The sequence below is a fragment of the Patella vulgata genome, chromosome 6 (assembly GCF_932274485.2).
Source record: "Patella vulgata chromosome 6, xgPatVulg1.2, whole genome shotgun sequence".
In the NCBI taxonomy this organism is placed as follows: Eukaryota; Metazoa; Mollusca; class Gastropoda; family Patellidae; genus Patella; species Patella vulgata.
The window spans coordinates 46,945,954-46,963,068 of NC_065884.2; the positions used below are offsets into that span (position 1 = coordinate 46,945,954).

At 35.5% G+C, this 17,115-nt stretch overlaps 1 protein-coding gene across 3 annotated transcripts; it reads right to left on the reverse strand.

Moving 5' to 3' along the window:
• Positions 1-1,135: 1,135 nt before the first annotated feature.
• Positions 1,136-16,082, reverse strand: LOC126823495 (intraflagellar transport-associated protein). Of its 3 annotated transcripts, XR_007681184.2 has the most exons (8): positions 16,024-16,082; positions 15,081-15,236; positions 9,438-9,589; positions 8,643-8,717; positions 8,131-8,218; positions 7,372-7,676; positions 1,556-4,091; positions 1,136-1,417 (listed from the first exon to the last, which is right to left on the reverse strand). XR_007681184.2 is itself a non-coding variant. In XM_050552369.2 (7 exons), exons 2-7 carry the CDS (start codon positions 15,226-15,228, stop codon positions 3,954-3,956), a joined length of 906 nt encoding a protein of 301 aa, XP_050408326.1. In that variant the 5' UTR covers positions 15,229-15,236; positions 16,024-16,082; the 3' UTR covers positions 1,136-3,953. The 3 variants fall into 3 exon arrangements, 2 of the variants coding, with proteins under 2 accessions (XP_050408326.1, XP_050408327.1); XM_050552369.2 differs by having other exon boundaries at positions 1,136-4,091; XM_050552370.2 differs by having other exon boundaries at positions 1,136-4,091; positions 15,911-16,040.
• Between the last annotated feature and the right edge of the window lie 1,033 nt (positions 16,083-17,115).

The window sequence follows — 17,115 nt, forward strand, 5'->3', positions numbered from 1 at the left end:
TTTCCGTTCCCAACCCGTTGCAGGGATCCCAAATGACTCAAACCATTGATTCAAACACACCAGTCTGGTCTAATTAATGCTTCCACTTTCAAACGAATTTTTGTTGTTTAGCTGACGGTGCCCTAATCCTATAGAGTGACTATAGACAGACATCAATGATAGCATCTTGTGGAATCGACGCCCATCACCGACGCGCATGAGTGCAACTTGATGTAGTTTACTTAGACGAAAATATCAGCCAAGGCAAATAGCTCTTGGAATGGCTACAGATGCAAGGAAATGATGGATAATTTTCTTGGGCCCCCCTCCCCCCCAAAAAAAAACTCTCAGCGGCGTTCCCCATCTCCGCGGTCAGTGCCCTCATTTTGCAGCGCCCCCCCCCTCCTTTTCAAAATTCCTAGATCCACCCCTGTTGGGAATCAAAGCCATGCCACTTGACTCTGTGACAGACCTTATGATCTCAAGTACACATGTTAAACAATTTGGCCACGCAACCCCTCACCCACCTTGTTGTCAGTATAATCAGTAAGTTAACAGTTCTAGTTTACATGTACAGTACTTCACATCTACAAATGTTTAAAGAAAGATAGGTTACCAGGCAATAAAATATGTATCCACAACAGCTAAATCGTCCGGGCAGTCACATATTTATTTTTTGTAGGTAAAGTAGCATTTACAAGACATTGATATTAATTGTTGAAATTATAAAGCTTCTTTGTTTTACTAATCTAATAATGCTTATAGATGTAATACAATTCGGACGATAACTTTTTCGTTACACTGTTTTTTCATGTCATTTGATTGAGGGAGAATTCATTTTCAGCTTGCATGTCGTTAGTTGCTGTCCCAGTCCCATTCTTATAAATATCGAAGCCTAAGTAAATTTTTGGATTATCCTCTGCCAAATTCATTTTCTGCTGTTTAATTATGTCACAACTGTTAGCCATTAGATCAACACACACTCGGGAAGACTAGACTGCCAGTTAGGGACACCTTTACATTTTTGTCATGTAGAGTAGGTGTCCAATAAGCGTTTTTTAGGGAATCAAGTATTTTACCAGTTAAGATTGTGTATCTCTACTTTCCATATACCAAATACGCTATACTTTCTTTTAGGAAATAACTACCCCATAAATACTTTCATTGGAATGTAGCTTTAATATTTTCACAACTACATGTATGTTAATGTTTTAATAACACATCCAATAAAAAGAATTTTTGTTTAAACAATGAAATAGAATAAGTCAATAAATACAATTAAGTATAGTTTTACCTTCAAACCAGATGTCACAATATGACATCCAATTAAAAACTTAGTAAGTATTGTAAGTAGATCTGACAGTATATATTTAATTGTTAGATTATTGTTCACTTGTTCACTTTCCATTGTTTTCATCCAGATTTCTGTGTCCACATTCTAATTAAATAGAAAAAGAACTTACCGAAGACTAGTACAAGTAAAGATCATATCAAATTTGATAATTGTTATGCTTGAGTTAGCTGTATTCAAAAAGACAAATATATACAATAGTTGAATAGTATTAAAAGTTAGTACCTTGATTAAGAGATAACATGGACACAAGCTGTAGGCTACCGGTGCTCTGATTGTTAAGAGAATAACCATCTGCAGTATGTACTACTTCCTGAGTTTAATTTAACAGATTGTGGAGAGGTCACTGTAAAATTTGTGGATAAATTATATAAAAATTGAGTGCTACCAAATGAAAAAGAAAAAAGTCCCCCAAAACTCATATTATCAAGTTGTATTGGGTTTTCAAGACAGATAAGGGGTGTCTACTTTTACTGTGTCTGTACAAACTAGCATACATTGTTATAACTGGCCGGATGTTCACATATACAATTTAAACAGTGGCAAATAAGAAGTGTTGTGTGCACATACTTCATACATAAGCTTAACTTCTTAAGGTTATTTTAAATCAAATGAAATGGTGGTTAAATATGTCCTTGGCTAATGAAGTCAGACGGGGGTGTTTCTGCTTACTTTTCAAATTCCAACTGTCAAGGTTACATTATGTGCACACCAAAGTGTACATGGGTGGACCTAGTTTTTTATCCTGTCCAAACAACTAGACACTTTTCCCCATGCCCTCTGTCCTGCACTACTGACCAGCGGATTTCCAAAAGAAGTCACTAAGCCAACACCGGGATCGAAACTGAAACCCCTCTATGCTAGCACCATATGCACTGAGCCACTGACTAATTTGGAGATTTCTTTTATCCTGGGGTAACCTAACAATGGGCATTATTTTGTCTAAAACACATTCGTTCTTATATAAATGGAAACAATTTGGACCGGATTGATCTTGACTAGGGCCTACCCAGAAATAACCTTAACAAATTGCTAGTGAGATATGCTTATAAAATACTAAATAGGACTGGGATATGATTTTACGAAGAAAACAGAAATTGGAAGCATGTTGATTAATAATTTTGATGGGATCTTGTTTCTGTAGCATCTAAAGCAGCCCACATTATTAACCAGAGGCAAAACAGACAAATAAGTTTAGTCTACCTAGTTTATTAATCATAATTAATGTCAATTTCACTTCTATTTAATCAATGGTGCCGTCTGCTGATCAACTAATGAGGCGTGAAATGAATGTCAATTAAGTAAAGTTGTGTATGTCTAAATCCCACTGGCTATTTATGGCCATGTGTTGTAGATGTTTGAGAACTAATATAGATATACATGCTAATAAATTTCTCTTATCATTAATTTTCAAGAGTCAATACCGTACAAGAGGGCATAGCATATGGAAGGCCATAGGGTAAAAAGAGTGTAGTTTAAAGTAGCTAAGTATCGGACTCAATATCATCCAAAGTCTTTGACCTTGAAAACACGATTTATTTGTCAATTTAAATCAACATTGATGTTGTGATATTACCAGGAAAAGATGGGCTTCTAATATCCAATATTTAAGACAAAATAAAAATTTTACTATTGGTACACGATTCATGTACAATAATGCATTTCAGTGGTATTTGTAACAAGAGACTCAAAGAACGAGGCTAGACATATTCCACAAGTCATGTCAAACGGTGAAGCCATATTCTTATCTGGAGAGCATGCGCAATAAATACTATTGATTTAGACAAGAATAATCAGACGCTAGAGATTGCTATTTGAAAGAGAATTCTGTTGTATTTTGCCGAACATAACTGATTAAAAATTATAGTAAAATCAGAAACGATTGAATGTAAATCAGTTTTTATATTCATATTACATTACTATATGCGTTGTGACCCATCTTTGCCCATTTCTAGGTCCCAAATATTACCGATTTAGCTCCTTTAATGGAAAAAGAAATGAAATCGGGTTTAATGTCCTACCTTTTCAGCACTAAGCAAACAAATGAAGTTGGACAAATGCTTTCAGTTTGCTATGAGGAAAATTTTGAATGGACAGCAACGCTACAGCCTACTTTTGTCACATTCGATAGACTAGACACTGTTCTTTGCTAGGCCCTCTATCCTGCATCAATGACAATTAAGGGGAAACTCCACTTGAAATTTCTGGAGAATCTTTTGTCAACACCAGCATTTAATGCATGAGACAGTGAGACAGTACCTTACTTACCGAGCCAACATGGCCAAAAGGGTAAATTGATCGGAGGTTACTAGTTGAAATTCAAATTTACTTAAATTTTCTGCCAATCTAATAGCTTCTACCCACTTTCTGGGTCAAATAGCAGTAAATGATTATCAAGTTGTTAATCTTAACTCTAAGGAAATATCCAGAAATCAGCGAGAATTGTATCATATGATCAATTACTTATTTAGCCATCAAGCTAAAAAACAATATAGACACAGAAATATTGAAAACAACAAAAGATTATTAGCATAATTAAAAATAGTAATTATTTCATGTTCTTTTTATTCTTGGACGGAATGTTAAAATTAATATCATAAAATAAACAGTTAACAAAATCTCCTTATGATTCTTCACTTGTAAAAGGTTTTATACTGTTTAAGTACTCCATTTCAATTGCATTAAACTTTGGTGTTAAAATAACATTCTCATAGTCAAAGTTCTCATCTAACACAAATGGTTCAACATCATCTGAGGTCGACTGAAATAAGCAATAAAAAATATTTCTCTAGACTATATGTTCAATTATATAAATTAGAGTCTTTCTATTTTTGGTGCCTGCAAGGACAATAAATAAAATAGCCTACATGTATAGTGTACACACTATGTTTCTAAGTGTTCAATGGCCATAACTTTTAAGCACGGTGACTGGAAGCTTTGCAACTGATTGGTTCCTCAATTCAACATGCATACATAGACATCAGTGAAACAGAAAAACAGGTGTTTCAGTAGGTCATGTGATTTTTTCAAAATTAAGCTGAATTTTGCAAAAATATTGGTAGGCCTATAATGTAGCCTCTTGAAGAAAACAGTTTTTCTTTCTTTTTATCAAAATTAAGTGTATGAATAGCGGATATTGGCGAATGTTGATCACCCGACCCTCCATGTGTCCTCTTGGTCATAAAAACTGGATACGATCAGTTGCCATGAGCGCGCAGATCAGCCTTTTTATAAAAAAACTGAACTCAAGCAACCAGCGGAAACTGGAAGCAACTGGTGGTTTTCCAGTCGTAAGCACACATACATCGGCAAGAACCGACAACTGATGTATTCTCTCAGTTGCTGCCAACTAGTTGTCTCCAGCAACCAGGGACGATGTACAGCTTTACAGTAATTATCAACAAGCGGTTGTCATGCAAAATACATCTACATTTTGCAAGAGATGGACAGAACAAGCAAAAAAGAAAAGTGATTTATCATTCAATCAGGAGCTATAATCCAGGAAGATACTGCCCGATATGTGCGAGTTTCGAAAGGAACCCAGATTTTTGGGATATAAACATATATTTAAGTTTCATCAAATTGGATAAAAATTGTGACCTCTAGAGGGTCCACGTCTTTGGTATTACATACTTTTACACTATTTGCATACATGGAGCGGTCATTTTTTTTTTAGGGCAGTTTAGTTCAGATTTTCACAAAATTTGAACTCAACCGTTGTTATAGTGTAACAATGATATTTTTAAACATTTTTTAAAATTGGATAAAAATTGTTTGTGACCTCTAGAGGGTTCACAATCTAAAAATGTGTTTTTTTGTACCATCAAGGTAATAATCCAGGAAGCTACATGCACCAATATCAAAAGGAACTGAAATCTTTGGGTTATAAACATTTGAGTGTCCACAAACTAAAAACATGATTTTTTGTACAATCAGGGGCCATAATCCATGAATTTAAGGTCTGATACGTGCCAATAACTAAAGGAACCGAGATCTTTATTTCAAGTTTCGTCAAAATCGGATAAAAATTGTGGCCTGTAGAATGACCACAAAGAACTTGTTGACGTCCGGTCGGACAGACAGGGGCAACGACAATATATACTCTTCAAAAAAAGTAAGGGATATTGAAATGCAAATACCTATGCAGGTTGTGATATGATAAATAGTCATGGGCACTTGACATGCTTTGAGAGTATGTTCACAGATGAAGAACTTATTGCCCCAACAGAACCACTGAACTGCACAAGCGACACGCAATAGCGCCATACACGTGGGAGGGGTTCATTGTCAAATTTTGACACTTCAAGGAAGGGTTGATGAAAACTGCCGTGTGCTGGTTTATCTATCAATGTTTGCTTTCCTATTGGTTCTTGCATAAGATTTACTGTTTAGCGTATCTTTGCTTTAGTGTGTTACGTTTAATTTGATTGGGAGACGTGTTTGTCGACGTCAACGTCAACCGACAACACTGCAAGAATTGGCCGTGGCACTGCAAGAGGATTGGGTCAGATTGCCCCAAATCGTGATTGGACAGTTGATTTGGAGCATGCCATGACGAATTGCTGAATGTCTGAGGATTGGTGGAGCAATTACGTCCATTTTCACTTTTGACTGTGTATCTCTTTGTGAGTGAAATGGGGCCGTCAGATAAGCCGCCCATATGAACTGTTTATGTTCATGTGTGGGCAATTGGCCTGTTAACCTCTAATAAAAACAGCAGAGAGAGAGAGAACTGGGGTTTAACGTCCACTCGACACAAACTAGGTCATTTCGGGACTAACATATGGTTTAATCTTATTTCAATAATTTGCTTGCGCATAGGGGTCTTTAGCAGTGGGAAGAAACCGGAGGACCCAGAGAAAACCCACGAGGTTGGACTGGCGACCCTACTCCTTGTCACGTACAATGAGGGATTCGAAACCACGCCAGTCGACTCAATGACAGACTTTATGATACAGCGCGCGCACGCTAACCATTCAGCCATCCAACCCCCCTAAAAACAGCAGTGCATTTCCGCAGTTTTGTATTGTTCCTGAATATCCCCTACTTTTTTTTGGGAGAGTATACATCCACATGAAAATGTGGGCGTATAAAAATAGTTTTTAGTTTATTGGATGATAACTTTAACCTCTAAACCACTGATGGACTGCCAGGGCAGCCTACAATATGCAAAAACATTACATCAAAAAAACCTTTAGGCCACACCAATCTGATTTTCTGTTCTTCGGTGGCTTGATAAATAGCCACTTGAATCATGTGAAAGAGATAGAGAGACAAATGGGGTTTAATGTCCACTCGACACAAACTTAAAAATTTCCACCTAAAAGCTTTTGAACAGTGCAACCAAGTACTTTTGGTTTTAATAGGTGTTCCCAAAGAACAGAAAATCTATTTAGTGTCACCTTATGCATGAATTGATAAAAAACATAAAAGTGGTACAGACGCCTATCCAGAGGGGGTGAGGGCTGAGTTATTATGTTTCAAAAAGTGTGATGAACTGACAGACACACTTTAATAGTCTCTTGCTCTCATCAAAAAGTGGGGGACAAAAAAAAAAGAATAAATACATTCTCTTATTTATCGTGCCTTCCATATTTTCAGCAGTAAAGGGAAGTAACTCTATAAAACGATGTCCTTAACAGTGGGAAGAAACCAAAGGACACAGAGAAAACCCATGAGGTTGGACAGGCGACCCAACTCCTTGTCACAATCAAGCAGGGAATCGAAACTATGCCACTTGGCTCGATGACAGACCTTATGATCTAAAGTGCATGTCTTAGACCATTCTGTGGTACCTCAGCCGCTAACAACACCCGACTAAAGAGAATTTAGAATTTATCCTATGATGACTTAGATGGTAATCACACCCACTATAAATAGAATTTACAATTTATCCTATGATGACTTAGATGGTAATCACACCCACTATAACAAAAACACTGTATTACTAATTTATCCAGAAATGCTGGACACAAGACAATTCAAGTGATCACTAATTAAACATTTAAATAGAACAAAAAAATGAAGGGTGTTTAACTTACCGTGACAGCAACATCAGAATTATTCTTGTTTGTTCCATCCCCAACAACACAAGAGTAATCTAGACATCTTTGATGAGGTACACCCTGTAGATCAGGTACAGTTAACTCCCTTTCTACTTCTCCAGGATTTAACATAAAGCCATTTTGATCAGGTTTATACACACATTCCTGTTCATTACCTATATATTCAGATACACTGTTCATTATATCATCTTTAAATCCAACTGTTATTACACACTTAGTATTTTGGGCATTATTTGCCAGATAACTTTTTGCCTCCGAGGAATTATTTCTGGTGCTGGAGTCTGAAAAGTAGAAATTAAAGTAGACACTAAAAACAAATAATAAATTGGTATGAACAGCCCCTTGTTAGCCAAAGTTCCTCAATATTCCTCAATAGTGTCTTGTTGTGCGGATGGGAGGGAAAAAAAAACCTGAGGTCCCGAGTACACATTGCCATGTAGAATTAAAGACCCTTTGAGAGTTGGAATTTGAAATAAGAATAGGCCGCTGTCCGGGTCAAATTTCTCTCATAGCACACACTGCATGTCCATTTTCATTAGCCCTTGCCCAGTCAATGCAGAAAAGTATGATGTTAAATCCTATTTCATTTCAATTTGTTTTCATTTTGTATAAATGTTTGAAATGATGACTTTAAACTAATTCTTGATTTTATCTGTGCAGCACAAATGGAAATCAACAGTTCATATTTCTATACCACATTTTTAAAATGGTATTACCATTAAATGATCATATTACCTGCTTTTATAAAACTGGCTTGATAACCACTACTATCTAAATCATAGTCTTCATTATCACTGTCTTCTTTACTAACAAAATTATCAAACTACAAAATAGATTATAATATCTTTATAAAAAAACTTTTGACAAAACATATCTATGTATAATTATATTAGGCATGACATCTGAAGGAACTTAATCTTATTGAATCTCAATAAGAAAGAATCTTAAGCTGTCAGAATTAGCACCTTATATTTATCCACAGCATGAAATCACATCTAATTTTGCCTAATTTTAAAAAGGTTGCATCCACCTACGTTTTAGCAGGTAATGCCAAATTTTAAAAAGTCACCAGTAAAGCCATTATAAAAAAACCCCTTTGTTTACGGTTATAGAACTGGCCCTATTATTTTTAACCAAAATCTGTGGTTCTGTATTTGAATAGGTTTTCTGCTAATGACTAACCACACACACAATGTCAGCAAGTCTTAAAGAATTTATGGACTAGCTGTTGTTCACTTTAAACTCACCTGTGTCAGTTTTTTTCGTGATAAACCTGTTGATTGAGTGCTAGACTGTAGACTCACAGCAACATTATCTAAAACCTATCAAATAGAATAATCTCTTGTAGTCTATTAAACAAATTATGGAAACAAACCTTTAGAGATATTTAGTAACTGAATAGAGCAATAAACTATACTAATGTCCTAAAGAAAGTATACACACTAAAGATATGACTAAGTTTTGTTTAAATCAACAAAATGTGATAAAACTACACTGAACATCTCTTGTGCGTCTAAACTCAATATTTCTAAGCAAATAAATGGCAAAACAAATGGACATTGTACCAAAATACCACATACAATGGAAATACGACTTTGTTTGAAGCAGGACGAAATGCACAGTGTATACTTTCTTTTGGACATTAGTATATAACACAATACTAATGGAAGAACAATTACTAATTTTATTTTGGTGACGTTTCGAGGAATATCTTATATAGACAAGAAACAACAATAAATCGGAAACCATGCAGGACATGAATAAGATCAATGGCAAGATGCGTCTAGAGGATTAAAGAAAACACTAGTGATTGGTATTAATTAACATGGGAGTAATACTCATAGGGTAGTAGCAATAGTCATACAGAAACGTGAAATAACTTGAATTTAGCGATCAAGCTGTTAGAGGTGTATTATTTTGCTAGATGTATTCAAATTTTCATGATAAAATATGATTTCCTATCTTAAAACAATAAGTTAAACATTTTCATACATTGTCATTTTAAAGTATACATTTTAGATAAGTATGAATTAGATAAATACCTCTTCTTCAATTTCATCACTATCTGTTTTAACTATTTCTGGTGAGCTTCCTGTATTGAGTGACATGGTTGTTATAGAATCTGTTCTGTTTTCAACAACTGTATTCTCATTTTTTACTTTTTCTGAGATCTTTATTTTATGATTAATATCATCTGAAAACCAAACAAAAACCTATGAAAATGATATAGTGATAATTTTGGTCTTTGGAGTGTTAATGCAAAAGTGAGAATGGAGGCGTTTGATGTCAACAGTACATACAACTGTACACCTATTGGCACTGTACAAGGGTCATGATGCCAATGTGCTTAACTCATTCAAATCTGACTTTCTCAAAACAAAGAAAGAAGAAATTGGGTGTAGGGGCCAAAAGTTGCTGTACATGCAAAATATTGTTTCCATAAGGTCACCGAACGAGATTTTCTATACTGATAGCCAGTGGTCACTATATGCACTTTACAGGGGTAAAGGGAGATTATATTATATACATGTATCAGAAGAACAATTGTTCATTTATTCGATCGAATTGAACATAATTTAGATTAATGTTTTAGTATCGGACACTGCAATTACAAACTTAAGACCTTCCTCGTCTTGAATTGTAATAGACGATAACTTGTCACTGGAATATGTTAGAGAGAATTTTAAACATTATCTTTGTGTTGTTGAGAGTTGTGGAAATTCCAGCAAAGAAAAGGTACATAATGTGCCGTCGATTTTCTTCCGTCCAAAGTAAAGACATTCTCGATCATGAACATCCCCATGCTGCAACCAAAATGTCAAGAATTCCCAGTCAATTAAATGAGAAAGGTATAACAGTGAAAGGTGACGGTAGGACAGACAAACCTGACCACAACACTAAGTTTGTATTTGATATACAATTAGTCGAGGTAAGTCTTATCTTAATTCGTATTTATCACTATGCAAAGTCAAAAAGAGAATATTACAAAGTTTGTGTCAACCTATTTTTTGATCTGACCGACATACAAAAGATAATTGCCTAATCAATGTTCTTACTCCCACCAGCATTCCTAACATCGATGTGTTAATTAATTTACAATCCTATGTCTGTGCAACTTTAGTCGGTTTTGATTAATCAGAGATTACCGACACATGTACACTTGCACAGACACTTACATTAATACACAAATATAATCTGTTATTCAATTTAGATGGTTACCAACAAAATTAAATAGCCCAAATTAGTTGTAGTTTGTAGGCCTACTGTTAATTCCAATGTAGTGAGATATTTTTTCCTATTCCATTTTTTTACGATCTATTTTACAGTAATAAAGTCATTCGGTCACTGTGACATCACTGGCATCTGAGGGGATTAAGAGTGTTTTCGATAATTGGCAAGGTCGTTTTTACGGGAGGTCTATATTTATGACTTTGAGTGAAGAGGGCAGAGTTAATTTTAATCAGATTGGTGTGAATCACCATATACATAATTCATTTGATTTATAAATTTTTATGATACAAGTAGACATTGTAAGTAAACATAGCTAAGTTTTTACATATATTCCTATTTGTCATGAATCGTCCAGTTTCACGGTATACTGCTGCATTACAGACACTTGGATTAACACCCAGGATTGATTTTAGGAATTTTCAATGAAGTTTTTCAATGGAGTCGATCTTTTGATACCCCCAGATGGCTGAACCATAACTCAAAATCGGTAGTATCATGCTGTCAAATAAAAACAAGGCTTGTTTTACACTAATGTCACATTTAACAATGTAACATAAAAACATATTCGTTGCTTTTCTAGCCTGTTGCACGTCAGTGTTAGTTGCCAGAGTCAAACATAATTTTGGGGTAAAGAAGATACCAAGGTTTTTATAATGATTAACACATTCTATTTGTTTTCCTTCGAGATACCAACGTTTGTATGATTTTATAACCCCACCATGTCTGAATACAATTATTCTAGTTTTATTAGGATTCATTTTCATTCCGTATTCTATACAAAAATTGTGTATGCAATCAGTTTGAAACTGAAGTCTTGCCACAGTATCTGCTACTGCATATACATATTATATTTTCAGTAGATTGGTTTATAAAAACATTATGACATCCTAACACATGTAATTCTTCAACTAATTCATTTATAAATAAAGTGAATAATAAAGGACTAATCATTAAGCATCCTTGTTTAATTCCAATATTACACTTAAGGAACTCTGTGACTCTAGTTTATCAATTCGTACACATGATTTTAGTTGATGGAATATTGATTTGATAACACAGAACAATTTTCCATTAATGCAGTTTTGTAAGTAGTACATATTGCAATATATGGTGTTGTATTCAGCAATAAGCGCGGGAAGGTCAACATATATAGCATAAAGATGACCTCGAGGTTTCGTGACATACTTTTGTATAAGACCTCGTAGAGTGAAGATTTGGTCAACCGTGCTATACCCTTTTTTTTTTCTATATCCACCTTGCTCCTCAAATGATTTATTGTTAATTAGGCATCAGTTTGTTAATCTTGTGTTTGCTAATCTATAACAGATGGAAGAGATATGGTACGATAATTTTCAGGATCATAAGGCCGAATAACTGCTTCTCTCCAGCTAATTGGAAATTGAAAAGATTGTAAGATTTGATTAAACAGTAATAATAGGGTCAGTAGAACATTTCTAAAGCACACTTGATCATCTTGTTTAGTATACCATCTGGTCCAAATGTTTTTCCTGATTTGAGTTCAGTCGTTGCTTTTCGCATCTCTGAGGCACTAATTTCTGAGTCCAGAAGCTCGTCAAAGACAGGTGTGTGTTCAGTAATCGTCTTTTTAGTAAGCTCATTGAGAGATTTGTTGGAATTCAGTAATCGTTCAAAGTGAGAGAACCAATCTGCATATGTTATGTTAGGTTTGATGTTACTTGACTTTACGTAATTCCTAACGCTTGCCCATAATTCATTAGTGTTAGTCGGGATTATAGGTGACGGGTTGTGTACTTCGTCTCGATTCTTTCTAGTTTCTAACTTGAACTTAGTTTTAGCTTTTTTTGTAACTTAAACTTTAGATCACCTGTTGAGTTGAGTTGGTAATTCTAAAAATGTCTAATAGCTTGTATTTCTCTGACTTTAGAACATAACTTTCATGATTCCACCAATGTGGTTTAAGTTTTAAAGTTTGTGACATTCCTATGTTTGGTCTGCATTGAGTCTGCTGCATCCTGTAAGGTTTCGTTAAGATTGGTTACCGCCTAATAAATGTGACATATTGCCAAGTCTTGACTGTATTTGTAATAGTCTTGAATTCTTTTCATTGTTTGAAAAGGTTTGAGGAATCTAGATTTTTGGAATTGTCCATCTGAATTTCTTCTGAACGACAGCCTGTTCTTTCTGTTATGGCATAATCGATCTTGTTGGTACTGTACATTTATTCACAAAGGGTTGGGAAATGATCAGATTCACAAAAGGACAGGATTTCAAATTCAGTGATAAGGTCATAGATTGTATTTGAAACTATCACAAAATCAATTACACTTTCCCCATTATGACATATAAATGTGAAATTACCCTCTTTATCCATACCAGCTCTGCCATTGAGAATGTGAATAATAAAAGTGTGACACATATTTAAAAGTGAGATGCCATATTTGTTTACGACTGTGTCTTTAGACTTTATTTTTACAGCATAAGTAATCAACATAATCTTCCAATATAAAGTCTTGTTCTGAACCTACTCTAGAATTAAGATCTCTAGCTATTATTATATCACTGAACAAATTTTTTGATTTTATGGAATAGAAATTATTCCCTAAGTTCACAATCCCATTTGGTTTGTTGGGTTTAGTATACACAGAAGATTTGGGTGGTACATAGACAAAGCAAAATAGAGTAACATTTGGGACTATAGGGTTTCTAGCTATAAGGTAGATACCGTTATCTAAATTATGTTCAATTCGATTGAATAAATAAATGTTCTTCTGATATACATATATGTATCTCTCTTTACCCCTGTAAAATGCATGTAACCACTGGCTACAAGAACAGAAAATTTCGTATGGTGACGTTATGTGCACTTTAAGATAGGTTTCCTGCCAATGAAACATACCTACACAACAGCTAAGTCATTTGATAGATGATAACTTTTGCGGTTTAATCATTCACAAGATTCTACAAATTGAAACAAGGACCATAACTCTAGAGGTATTTAACGCAAATTGTTGAAATTTATTAAGACTCTTTCACTAATTTGGATAATGCATATAATTTTCATACAGATTGGATAATTTCAGTAATCACAGCGTTCATAAATGAAATGAAATAAAATGGGGTTTAACATCCTAATGTTCTGCTCCAAACTGGGCTAATGAAGACGGGCTATGAGGGAAATTTTGCCTGGACGGCGGCACTACGGGATACTCTTATATCGAGTTCCAATTGTCAAGGGATCTTTATTTTACGTGCATGCCAATGTGTACACGGGACCTCGGTTCTTCGTCCCATCCAAACAACTAGACAGCTGTCCTTGTCAGGCCCTCCGTCCTGCATCACTGACAAGGGGGAACCATGCCGTAAAATCTGGATGAACTTTTGCAGCCAATTCAGGGATAGAAAACCTGACCTCCAGGTTAGCGAGCCAAAGTCTTACCCACTTAGCGTTCATAAATGAAATGAAATAAAATGGGGTTTAACATCCTACTGTTCTGCTCCAAACTGGGCTAATGAAGACGAGCTATGAGGGAAATTTTGCCTGGACAGCGGCACTACGGGATACTCTTATATCGAGTTCCAACTGTCAAGGGATCTTTATTTTACGTGCACGCCAATGTGTACACGGGACCTCGGTTCTTCGTCCCATCCAAACGACTAGACAGCTGTCCTTGTCAGGCCCTCCGTCCTGCATCACTGACAAGGGGGAACCATGCGGAAAATCTGGATGAACTTTTGCAGCCAATTCAGGGATCGAACACCTGACCTCCAGGCTAGCGAGCCAGCGTCTTACCCACTTAGCCAACGTGATCCCTTAAATTAAATGAACTGGTTATAAATCAAGATAGCAATCTCATCATAGAACCTGAATCGCACCATGACCACAATCGCCATACCCTGCACCTTTGGGAGCTGCGGTGACTCACTGAGTCTAATCAGGAGGTTCACTCCAGGTGATGGGTGAGAACATTCCTTGTCCCGGAGGGCCAGGCAAAGGAATATCATCTATTCTTTTGGATGGGATAAAAATCCAAGGTCCTGTATACATGCGGGTGGGCATGTAAAAGAAACTCCCATGACAGTAACAATTTGAATTAAAGAGTAGGTCGTTGTCCACACATTACTTTCCTCATAGCAAACTGTATGGTGAATGTCTGTCATCATTAGCCTGGTTGGTGCAGACAAATAGGATGTTAAACCTCATTTCATTTCTGATATACATGCAGCAAACTGCATGGTGAATGTCTGTCATCATTAGCCTGGTTGGTGCAGAAAAATAGGATGTTAAACCTCATTTCATTTCTGATATACATCACATTGTGCTTTGTATTTAAGATGAGGTGATCCGGGCCTACATGTAATTTCTATAAGCTTTTGATATACATCACATTGTGCTTTGTATTTAAGATGAGGTGATCCGGGCCTACATGTAATTTCTATAAGCTTTTTTTGCATAACAAATCAGCACTGCTTACCTAAGTTAAGGTAGGTAAAACTAGATACAAAATTATCATATGATTGTTCTGGTTTCTGTAAGACAGCATCTAGACTCTGAGCTATATTTTCATCATGACTATTAGATAGATTTTGTTGCTCTGGGCTTAAATCTTCTTCCGAACTCATCTTTATTGCTACAATATTCAATTAATCAATATTGTGAGTTATTTAGGTAAAAATGTGAATTTTGGCATGATTGTTGGTTGGACATTTCACACCACTACCAACCCGGGGGAGAGAGAGAGAGATGGGGTTTAGCGTCCACTCGACACAAACTAGTTCATTTCGCAACTAACATATTTTAAAATTTTATTTCAATAATTTGCTTGCACGTAGGGGTCTATAGCAGTGTGAAGAAACCAGAGGACCAGGAGAAAACCCATGAGGTTGGTCAGGTGACGTTATTCCATGTTACATACAAATGGGGAGTAGAAACCACGCCACTTAATTTGACACTTAATGACAGACATGATTTTACCCTTACTTGTTAATTAAACCACTAGACCACCTAGTGGTATTTTACCATATTTTCATACTGCAGTTAGTATAGGAAGGGAACTGATAGGAACTGTCAGCGGACATCGTCCGATTAGGGACAGTTCCTGAAGGAACTAAAGACCCACCCCCCAACAACCAACGGAGAGCATAACAATTCTAATTACGGTACTGTAAAATGTAGGCAAATGATTTAGAAAATTAGCATATGATTATGCCAATATAAGAAGTAGGTCTATATTATAAGCAATTTTCTAAAATTCTACCCAACACCTTAAATATGTGCTTTTACTTTTCTATTCATAAATATTACCTCATTAATAATTATGCTCCACAAATCAGTCTGGTTGTTAATTTTGAGATTCAACAACAAGAGATCAATAATATATCTCTACAGGAATAATAGTAAAAGGAATTTTTGCTAACCTGCAGGCCATGCATTGTTTACACCGGATGTTTGGGAAAAAAATAGTTCGGTTGTCCAGTCTTAATTTATACTCACATACAGTTATCTCTGGAAGACCAAGACTGTTGATGGAAAACTTATGGTATATGGGAGACAACTCCATAACTATCAACCCGATACAGACCACTGTGAATTCCAGCATTGACTTCAATGTTTTAACTCTGGTACCTTTGCCCGACTTCAACTTTTCCCCCAATTTTCGGTTTTCACTACAGACAAGGAAACTCTAAAGCTTATCACAAACCTCATAACATTGTTATAAATCCGCCTCTAAAACATTAATTTTTACCAAAAACTGACAGAATTTGGCAATTCAAACCCTCTTCTTCAATTCTAGACCAAAATGTAAACAAAAATGGCCATGCAAAAGGGAAGAAAAGGGAAAGAGAGAGCAGTGCTACATTTATAGACAACTACAAATACGGAAATTTAATGGTCTGCCTCTAAGACGTGGATGAATACCACCATTATTTTCTCCATTCAATGTTCAACAGCTCAAGTATAGATTTTGCCCATTTCCAAAATTTCATTGGCAACTACAGCTTGCTTTGCGTCTCTAGTCACTGCTCTATTTCAAGCAATGTAGCCACAGTTATTAGTCAAGTCAAATTAAAGTAATAAAGAGCCAAATATTTTCTTGTAATGCTAAAAAATAAAATATATAGCCATCAAAAAACATTACATTCAAATTCTTTTAGCTATTGAAACAATAAATGTATCAATCTCATGCACTCCACCATCCTAATCAAATTGATTTTTTTTTCATTCAGTTGTGCCGTTGTTTGTAGATGTAATCATTCAGCTTCACCAAAAACTGGTTCATTTATGAAATTAGATCAGCAGCAGAAGTCAGGTTTAATTGAGGTATGAGGTAATACTAATTGTGCAGTAAGAGAGAGGGAGAAATGGGGTTTAACATCCACTCAACACAAACTTGGTAGTTTCAGGACTAACAATTTTATCTCAATAATTTGCTTGCACATAGGTGTCAATAGTAACCGGAGGTCATTTCAAGACTAACATAATGTTTCAATTCTATATCAATAATTCAC